Raw genomic sequence first — 10,434 nt, 5'->3', positions numbered from 1 at the left:
TCCCAGCCTTGGCCTCTCCTACCTCACTCCTGGTGCCCTCTGCTTCAGTCTCGCCCATGTCATCCCTGAGCCCCTGTGAGCCATGGGTTTTGCCTGTGCTGTGCCTTTACTCATGTTTCTCTTGGCTCCTGGAATGTGCTGGGGGCTTGATCCATGTTGACGTCAATGTTGAAGACTTGCCTGGGGCACATGCAGGGATCCAAGCACAGAAGTTCCTTTTGCTGGGACCGTCAGCATCTCACTTGGGTCCGGTCAATGCTAGAAACCAAAGGGCTTTCTCCCATCCCAATGGCCCTCCCCACCCCATCAACCAGGAAACACATTCCCCACATCTTGAAAGTCCTAACCTCAAAGCGGATTGTCTCACTGCCAAGCAGGTGGATAACCTCTGCGGAGCACGTACACACAAGTGGGCTGAGGTCGAGAAGGGGAGGCGTCCTTTTGGCACCGGTGGGGGCAGAGGAACGGGTGAGCTGTTCCTCTCAAGAGTCTCACTTGGTGGGGGAGGGGGCGCAGGAGGATCCCAGCAGAGTAGCCCCTGTCATCCAGATAAAGGGCTGGAAAGGACCCAAGGAAACCTGCCAGTCTTCCTAGGCCAGGCCTGCGTGGGGCGGGGCGGGAGTCCCCACCGCACTCCCATCCACCCCCCCGTGTTGTGCCTCTCCCTGCAGACGGTAAATATTGGTGTTGTGACTTCATTAATAAAGGCTTCTGTGAGCCTGAAAAACATGGAATCAGGATGAACTATTTTCTGAGCTGCCGGCTTGCCAGGTTTGCTAATTTGGGAGTTTTTGGGCCCTCTCCAGGGAACAAACCAAAGTTTCTCTCAAAGAGACACAGATGCAGCCGGGAAGGGGAGAAGAAGCTGAGGAATGATGCTCCCGTCCCTCCCTCGACTGCTCCTTCCTCTTGGAGATCAGGGCCCTGCAGGTGGACAGGTGGATGGGGGCTGCTTGGCTAGGCGTTCCCCAAATGAGCCCGGCGAGGTCATGTCCCCCCCAGCTGGGCTGGCCTCCCAGGCCCTGCAGAGTCCGACGGCTGCGGTACTGATGACAAGAGACAACCCCACGCTGCATGTGGCTTAAGTGGAGGGAACACGGGGCAGCTGTTCTTAACTCCCGTGGCCCGAGCCACGTGCCTCAGCTTCGGGGAATGATCTTTACGCTCCTCTCATCCATGGAACTTTCCGAGATTAGTCCCCACAGCTCTGTCGCTGCATGGCTTGTGATCTTAGCATCTCTGCTCTTGGTTTTCACCAACTCCTCCTCAGGGGCGCTGTGACTGCTTCCCATGGGGCTTCACGGAACCCGTGCCCAGTGAACTGGGTTCCGCCCAGGAGGGAGCCAGGCGGGGGCCGGCAGGCCTCTGCCGGAGCCCCTGCTCCCGGGCAGCCATGCAGGGGGAGGGGCAGGGAGGCCAGCAGGCTGAGTGGTGCAGGCCCAGCCAGCTTTCCTGTCAGACAGGCGCTGCCAATGCGGAGCCAGACATCGGGAACAGGTTTAACCAATTACCCGAGCGCCCCATCTGCTGTCTGGGGTGTGTGTGAGGGTGAGTGCATGTGAGGGTGTCTGGGAGTGTCTGGGAGGGCTGTGGGCGTGTGCGCGCGACTGTGACTGTGTGGGTGTGTGTGGGCGTGCGGCGGGGCACGTGGGCGGGATGTGCCGCCTGTCCCCGTCATACCCCCTCATTTGTCAGACTGTGGCCACCAGCTTAGGGTCTTCCTGTCTCCCCAAGACCTGGGGGTCTCCATGAACAACCCACCCAGCGTGCCAGGCCCCCATACCCCACTCCCCTCCTCACCACTCTCACCCCCAGGGCTTACGAGAGCCCGGAATCACGCCTTCTTTCAAATCGCACATTCAGATGTCCTTTCCTATCAGACCACACGTTCTTCCCGCTCACTCGCTCAATTTCCTTCTACATCCGCGCTTTGACCTCCTCACAGGCTGCTCCTGGCCACAGGCCCCTCCATTGTCTCCCACATCCCCTGGTCCCACTGCTCCTTGGTTGCACCTGCCTGGCAAAATCACAAACTTGCTCGAACCTGTTTCCCCATCTGCCCTTGCAGCTGAGTCTGTGAGGACATCAGGCAAGCGTGCTGGATGGCACCCCTTGAAGTCCAAGGTCCCAGCCTCGGTTTAGATTGATAAATCCACTCCTGTTCTCCACAGGGGATGTCTCAAACGGTCACCCTTCTCCCTAATCCTCTTTCCCTGCTTACCGGCAACAGAAGACCTTATTTCCATCTCCAGAGGGAAATGAGAAGCTCTGGAAGAGAACACCTTTGTTACCAACCGGGGGCCGGGAAGAAAGAGATAGTCTCTTCAAATGGGGCAGTCTGAGGAGGGTTGGATAAAGGAACAATTCACAAATTTGGGGACCCCAAGAAGAGATGTTGTAGTGCCCCAAGCTAACGACAGTGGCCCACAGCCCTGGGGCCTGAAGAGGCAGGGGCAGGAGCAGTCACCAGAACCTGAGAGGACAGATGGATGGAGATGGCCCCAGACAGGAGCTGTGGCCTTCAGTAGCAGGGGGCCCAAGGAGGCAGGGGAGGCCAGGGGAATGAATCCCCCAGTGTCACTCTCTTCAAATCCTTCACTGGGGACTCCCAATCACAGGAGCCAGATGGCAAGTCCATACGAGTCAGCCTCCCGGGACAGAGAGCGGGTAGAGAATGGTGCAGAGTGGATCTGGGGGGGGCCAGGCAAGCTAGCCTCTCACCCCCCCCAACCTCCTACCCTCAAACCCACGCCACCTCTGTCCTGTTACCGGGAGACCCTCCTCTCCTTCGGGCCCGCCCCTCTCCTCTCCGGGGACCTCACTTCTCTTTCCTGCCTCCCCAGGCTCCTCCCTCTCACCCATTACTGTCCACATGCCCGAGTCCTCCTTCTGACAGCTTCCCTTAGCCCCACATGGTGCTGCAGACATCATCAGGTCTCAACGCCCAGCTCACAACCCAATTTCTTGGAAATTCTTTGTTTTACAAGTTAAGGTACACGGGCGGCCAGTCGGAGTCCTACGAACTTCCCAGCCCGTGGACATCTGGCTTTTGCCTGACCACACTGCACTGAGACTATTCTCTCCAGGTCCTTCCAGGGGACATGCTGTATGTCCATCTTCCTCGCCTCCCAGCACCTGTTCAGTATGTGGACAACCTCCCCTACTGGAAGCATCCTCGTCTCTTGTCTACCCCGTTCTCCTCACCTTCCTCTTACCCCCGGCATTAATGTGCTGAGGCTGTCAGGACAAACACCACAGACGGCGCAGCTTAAGCGACAGGGATTTATTTTCTCACAGTTCTGGAGGCTAGACGTCCGAGCTCAAAGTGCCAGCATGGCTGATCTCTCCTGAAGCTTCTCTTCGTGGCTTGAAGGTGGCTGTCTTCACGTTCACACGGTGTTTCCTCTCTATGGATGTCTGTGTCCAAATTTCCACTTCTTATACGGTGACCAGTCATACTGGATGAGGACCCGCCCTCACGAGCTTGTTTTACCTTAATGACCTCTTTAAAGACCCTGCCTCCGGATACAGTTGCATTCCGAGGTCCTGGGGGTTGGGACTTCAACATTTGAATTTAGGGGGACACAGTTCAGCCCATAACACCCTTCTTGTGGCGGAGCTTCTTAGCAGCCTCCTGTCTCTGACCAGGCCTCAGAGGTGGGGGCTCCTCGAGGTTCCATCCCAGGTCTCCCTCTTCTCACCCCACGGACTCCCCCTGGGTGGTTGCTGCCGTTCCTTTAGCTCCAGGTGCTCTCAATAAAATGGATAACACGCCAAGCTAGTTCCCACCCGCCTCCTGAGCTCCCGACAAGCACACCCAATCGTCCCCTGACATCATGACTTGGGTCTCTCACAGGAACCTCTAATAACCTGTAAAACAGAATGCATTACCTTCTCTGTAGCTTTGTTCTTCCTTTTCTGTCCCTTAGCTCTGAGAGATGGCACCACCATCTCTGTCCTCAGCTGCCCAAGCCAGGAACCTGGGGCCATCTCTGACTTCTCTTTGCCACCTCTCCACCATCAATCACCAGTTCTAATCTCTTCATTCTTTCCATCCCCATTTCACCACCTGGTCTAGGCTCCGTCTTCCCCCACCTTGACTCTCTCCTGGTCTCCCCAGCAGTCTTGCCTGTGTCCACGATACACTCTACTCTGCTGCCAGATGAATCCACTTCCCTACTTAAAGCTTCCGGTGGCTGCCAGCTGGCCCACTTCTAACTCCGGTGACTCGTCTTGCCCCCTATTCCCTAACACTGAGCTTCTCGCAGTTCACCCCTGGACTGAGTGAGGGCCCTGGTGTACTGTCCCTCCCTCTGCCACTCTTACCTATGGAGAGGAGGAGAACCAGCGCAGGTGGCCAGGGACTGATAGCAGCCTCCTTCCCTCACTTCCTCATCGGATGTGTATGGGGTCCTCGAAGGGGGGCACCTGGTGCCTCTGTCACCCATTTGTCTACCTTCTCTTTCTCCTTCCTTCTCTTTACCCTCCCACAAGGCCCAGGGAACTGGGGTGAGGTGGGGCCCCAGACTCTGAGAAGATGTCCTTGTCAGGAAGGGGCCAGGCTCTGAACTCAGACAAGGTTCCCAACAGCTACCTTGGAGTGGGGCGTGAGAAGTGAATGAACATTTTTCAGCCACTGCCCTGAGAGACACCTGGTACTGCAGGGAAGCAAGGGCACATGGGGGTTAGGCCTTTTGGAAGTGGCTGAGACTTTGCTGTTTAAGGGGCTAATCGGCAGCAGGGCTGTGGGTGAGATGGCAGGAGCGGCAGCAGCTCTGGGAGACTGAGGGAGCTCCATTCTGAAAATGACCCCGGGCCTTGAGAAAGGGTCACTCATCACTGTCTTCATCCCCTAGCATTCTGACCCTCCTTCTAACCATGGCCTGAGTGGGAGGAGGGAGGCCTTAGGGGCCAGTGGGTGGGGATGGGGCCAGGGGAAGCCACATTCCTGGAGTGTTAATGATCTCCGGGCTGGGCAGGAGCTGAGCCCCCAAACCAGCTAAAAACAACAAACAGCTCCCAGGAGGGATTTGTGTCTGTCCTGAGAGTCAAGGATTTCCGCCCGGATGGGGGCTGTGGCCAGTGGGGCTCTTCCACAAAGAAATTCCCCAGAGACCAGAAGCCCCATGACCTAGAAGTATCGCTTTGAGAACAGACCCCACCCCAGCCCTTTCCCTCCCCCCACTCTCCTAGGGAGGCCCAGTGCCAGGTAAGGGGAGGCAGCAGCCCTCCTGACACGCGGGAGGCATGAGAGAAGAGTCTGGGTGCGTTCCTCACCTGGTCTCTCCAGTCCTCATACCAGCCCAGCAAGTGATGCTGCTCTTGACATTTTAGAGCTAAAGACACCATGGCCCTGCTAGAGAAGGTGCTCCTTAAACATCTGAGGGAATTAAGGGGTGCATAAAGGAAGTGACTGGCTGGAAGTCACAAAGTCATGCTGGGGCCACGCTGGGGCTGGAACCTGGGTCGGCCTGACCCCAACCACGGACCTCACCTCTACTACGTGGTCCCCCTGGCAACGGGAGGCTATCAGCTGCTCCCTGCAGGGGTGGAAGGGGCTTGGAGGTCCGGGAGAAGAGTTCAGGCCTCACTGCCTCAGGAATTGTGGGGGCTGCCTAGAGGAAGAAGAGCCAGCAAAAGGTGGCTGAGGCCTGGCCCTGAGGGACTCTGGAGCAGCTAGGAAGGGGCAGAGTTCCTGGGGCTGGCGCCACGCACGCTGCAGACATGGCAACCTTGCCACTTGGCTCAAGCCTCGCCCCCCTATGAAGCCTCTCTGGGCTCCCAGGCAGTCCAGAACTACCCTCCCCCCTGCCCTCCCCCTCCCAGTGTCCTGGAGATCAACAGTACGAGAATCTACCCAAATCCCTGTCTGCTCAAGTTCCTTGCAGTGGGGCCCTTAGTAAAGCGGGGCGGCCTTCTGCGGAGTTCAGCCCACCCCTCTGTCCCGCTTCCTGCCCTCACATGCTCTTCCATCATTTCCTCTCCCTTTCCCTCTGGGCCTCCTGGTGGGCCTGACTCCTCCCGGATCCCCGGGTCTGGCCCTTCCTCGGGGGCCTTCCCACAAAACCCTCAGACAGCCCTGGCTTGTCCTCACTGTACTTCCGTGCCCCTCTCGCTCCCACCCACAATCCATAAAGCCGAGCCCCGAGGCTTTAAATCCATCCTTTATTGCCCACAGCTCATTAGTATTACATAAATCAGAGACTGAAGGTTAAAAAGACACTGCAAAGTCTCCTTGGTGTGGCTAAGGCACGTGGGCCGGCACCTCACTCACACCCAGCCCGGGGCTGGAAGACCACCTTGCCTCTGGTCTTTCTTCTCTCAGGAACCCCCACCCTGCTCCCAGACCGGGGGCTCAGGACCGAAAACAAGCCAGCTCACAATCAGGAAGTCGAGAGGGCCCGTCAGGCACCTCCCCAGCCACCGTCTACACGTCTTGGGCCTCTGGCCCCCGCACCATCGGATTGTTCTCTGGAGATGGGAGAAGGCTGTCCCCGAGCCTGAGGGAATGTCTGAAGTGACCAGGAGAAGGCGGGCCAGTATACCAGGCCTAGAGAACTGGGGTGGCAGGGGTGCCCTGTGTTCTGACACAGCTGGACAGCTACCCCCTAACTGGGGGGCCCGGCTCAGCCTCCTCCCCAGGCATGAGCCAGTCTGTCCGCCATGCCTCCCTTCCTCTGGCCTCGGCTGAGTGGGGCATGGATGTTGGCCGAAAGTTTTCCCTCGTGGTGTTTTCCACAGCCAAGCCAGGGCTTATCTAGCAGCATGGCCCACTGGACCCCCACCATCACCCCGAGCTATACAGATCCTTTGCCAATTCCCTCCCCAAAGAGGAGTCCCCTTAGCTCACCCGGAATTGCATTTGGGAGCATGACCAGAAATCATCCAGGAGACAAAGTCAGTCGGTTATGAGATGCCAAGGCCGCAGGGCCGGGGCTGGGGTGGGGCTGGGCCAGGGCAGCCAGCACAGAGACGGAGTCGGAGAGACCTCATCTCTTCCAGGCCTCCCGAGGGGGTGGGAGTGGGGCTGGGGCTGTGCAGTTTTGGTCTCAAGGTAAAGTGCACAAGAACAAGACCCATGGAGAGGTGGGGCAGGGTGAGCTAGAAGGGAGCTTTTCGAAAGGGGACCCAGATGTGCCCAGCCTGTCACTGGCACAGTCATATTATGGCAGGATTAGCTCAAAAATACTTGACCCTCTCACACTGTGGCAACCTTTCCCTCCACTGTTTTGTTCTCCCTACTTGCTCTGCTTTCACCCTTTCCTGACTGGTCGGGGGCGGGGGGTGCCGCTCCTGAGGACACTGGGCGGGGGGCCCTCAGGGCAGCAACCTGCAGGAATAGCAGGGCCTGGCTGGCAAGTGGGGGCAGCAGGGGCTTCTGAGGGGGCGCCTGGTGTCAATGCCTGTGGAAGACCCACGTTACCGCAAGCACCCCTGCACTGAGGATGGTGAGAGCCACCCGTGGCTGCACCCCTGCTGCCCTGCACTAGCCTTCTCCTGCACCTGTGTCGCCGCCAGCCACGTCTCTCCCCGGGTGGAGTCACCAGGGCAGGGGAGGCCCTGAGGCTGCAATGTTGAGGGCTCCATTCCAGTTGGGGCCAGGTGAGGGGTCCAATGAGGCCCACGCTTCCTGTTTGTTTGCCCCGTTCCCCCCCACCCCTGCAGAGCCCCTGCCACCTCTCCTCTTCCCGGCCCACACGTGGGAGGAGACAGGAGCCATCAGCACGTGGCCCCGGAGGCCAGAGCGCGGTGAGAGGTGGCACGCGGGTGTGGGGCCACACGTAGGCACAGCCACCCACGCGATCTCCTCCTTCAGAACTGCAAAGTGTCTGGCAGAGGTCAAGTGTCCCCAGGATGTGGGCTCACACAGAAAGGCAAGGTCCAGGTTCTGAGGCCAATTGCTGGCCGTTCCCAGAGGGGCCTGCCCCTTTCCCAGTCCAGTGTTCACACTGGGGGATGTGCCTGGGATGGCCAGCATCTGAGCAGGACAGGCGAAGACGAGATCCTGCTGGAAGAGCCGGTGGGAACCCCTTGCTCCAGTCCTCTGGTTCCGAACAGGGAGTAAAGGCTCAGAGAGGGGAGTGGACTTCTCCAAGGTCACACACCCCCTTTGTACCACAGCCAGGGCCTGCAGTTCCTGGCTCCAGGCTGACTCTCAGAGTCAGGTGCCTGGAAACCTGGCCTCCGCCCTCAGGCAGAAGACCCTCCCACTCAGGAAGCGGTGGGATGGGGCAGACGGCCCCAGGGGGGCTGGAGAGGCCCCCCAGATGGCAGTCAGCCGGTCTCCAGCTCTAGCCCCAACCTCAGCCCAGCTTCCAGCCTGGTGACTACAAGGAGGATCTTCCTGTAGAGGTCGAAGTGCAGGCCCACAATTCCAGCCAAACATCATTCCTTCTTGGGGCTTCTTGCCTGGAGCTGGGGTCATTTCAGGGGCCTCGAATGGATCAGCAGGGTTCCATGAAGGGTGACCTCAGCCCCAGGCACTGGGCTTCATGCAGAGGGATTGGTTCTGCAGGTTGTGCGTGGATGAGGGCCAGCCACGCTCAGAGCCAACTGCCCACAAAATCTTTCAGAGGCCGCCAGTGCTCCTGACTCCCTGGGCCCCCTCCTGAGGACCTAGGTCATAGCTGCTGGTTCATCCCGTGAGGTGTAGACTGCCTCCCCGCCCCCCCGCCCCCGCCCCCGCCCAGCTCAGCCCAGCCCGGGGAGCCACTGGGCCTGGCCACCAGAATATCTTGAATCTATCAGGCCTGCTGCCAAACCCACCAGCCCCCAGGCCCACTCCCACGGCCGCCGCCGGCAGCTGCTGCATCTGGGCAGCGGCAACCAAGGCTCAGACTTGATTCTGATAAAAAAGAAAAAGAAAAAAGAAAACCAAAGTATAAAAGGATCCTAATTCTACCCCGTGGGCACTCTACAAATTTTCAGCTTCACACATAATTGTGCTGAGTAGAGTTCTGACAACCCCACGTAAGGCCCAGAAATGCACTTGATTATTTTTTATAGGAAATGTGTCAGAATTCCTCTCCCGTATGTTAACATGTGAACAGATTAGTCTCCCTACCTCTGCGGGGGGGCTCAGGACTGGTGGGGTTAGCTTGCCCCTCCCTGCAGGTGCAACCCCAGAGACTCCGTCCCCTCCCCCAAGTGCCTGGCCTGGATCGTGCTCCAGCCCCAGGCCAGCTGGCCACCACTCACAGCCCCTTGTTGTACACCACTGTCCGACTACTCGTGGCCCGGGCAATCTCAGGCTCTAACTGGGATGTCTCAATCTGCGGAGAGAGCAAGAACAGAGAAGACAGGTTGGGGGGGGCAGGAGGGAAGGGGTGAGCGTGGAAGCTGGGAGTAGCCTTAGGAGCACCCTGGTGCCCACAGTTCTCCCTCTCCGCCACCTATGGACACATCCTTCTTTACCGCCCTCCTGCCAAGGGGCTCACAGTATCCCTTCCTGTCTAGGTCTTGTCTCTTCCTCTGGCGGTATGTCTGTGTGGGTCAGCATCCTACACTCTGACCTCCGAGTTATGTCTTCCTCATCTCCAAGGGCCTTGTCCGCCGCACCGCACCACAGCCTGGGCCTGGTCACCACCCAAGGCTGCCTCACCCACACTCCTGAAATCCCAACTCCACCCTCTTGGACTCCACAGTCCCCTAGCCTTCCAGTACCCCCCTCACTCTCCCTATCCGTTTTTAGACCACGAAGACCTCAGGCCCCAGACTCCTAACAGCTCAGTCTTCACTCCCTCCCCCTCTAACCTGGACACCAGGGGCCATCACTCCAGCTAATCCCTAGCTCAAAAGTCCTTCCAGCCCCAAATGGCAGAAGCCCAGCTTTGGAGGAACTCCAACAGGCCTCCACCTTCTCTCCACTTGAACTTTGTCCACCTATTGGAGACCACTCAACATTCACAGTCCCTGACTTGGGCTGGACGCCCACAGTGACCAGCAGACTTCTCCCTGCCGACCACTTCACCCAATCGGCTCCTTCTCCCATTCTCCACAGACAGCCACCTTAAACCATCTCCACCCTTCTCAGCCACCCCCACCCTCAGCTCCCCACTCATCCTGAGCACAAGAGCCTTCTTTCTACTTCAGAGAAAAAGCCAAAGACAACAGAAGGAACCTCTCAGCGTCCCACCATCAAACCCATAACCACCTGTCCACACTGCTCCACGCCTGCCCTCCTGCCACCCCTCCCCTCAGAAGGCAGCACCTCCTGGGGCCCACCTCCCCCCACACCCACTCTGGGAGCCCACTCCCAGACTGTCCTCCCCGTCTCCCACCTTTGCAGCTCACTGACTCTTGACCATCAGCATTTCAACACTGACAAGAACCTCCCATCTGATAAGACGTCCCGTTAACCCCATGTCACGCTCCAGCTACCACCTGGTCTCTCCTCAGCAACCACATTTCTTTAAGGCACTGTCTCAACTGGCC

At 58.5% G+C, this 10,434-nt stretch overlaps 1 protein-coding gene across 6 annotated transcripts in view; it reads right to left on the bottom strand.

Moving 5' to 3' along the window:
• Window positions 1-8,723: 8,723 nt before the first annotated feature.
• SFXN5 (sideroflexin 5) overlaps window positions 8,724-10,434 on the bottom strand; it is a 109,361-nt gene continuing 107,650 nt past the window's right edge. For all 6 annotated transcript variants that reach the window (XM_021699089.2, XM_044918502.1, XM_044918503.1 and 3 more), the window contains one exon: window positions 8,724-9,272. In XM_021699089.2, the coding sequence (XP_021554764.1) occupies window positions 9,195-9,272 (78 nt within the window). In that variant the 3' untranslated portion in view covers window positions 8,724-9,194. The remainder of the gene's footprint in view (window positions 9,273-10,434) is intronic.

This window comes from Neomonachus schauinslandi, chromosome 10 (genome assembly GCF_002201575.2).
Source record: "Neomonachus schauinslandi chromosome 10, ASM220157v2, whole genome shotgun sequence".
In the NCBI taxonomy this organism is placed as follows: domain Eukaryota; kingdom Metazoa; phylum Chordata; class Mammalia; order Carnivora; family Phocidae; genus Neomonachus; species Neomonachus schauinslandi.
The sequence above is the reverse complement of the archived record's forward strand: the minus strand, read 5'-3'. Positions and strand labels throughout refer to the sequence as shown.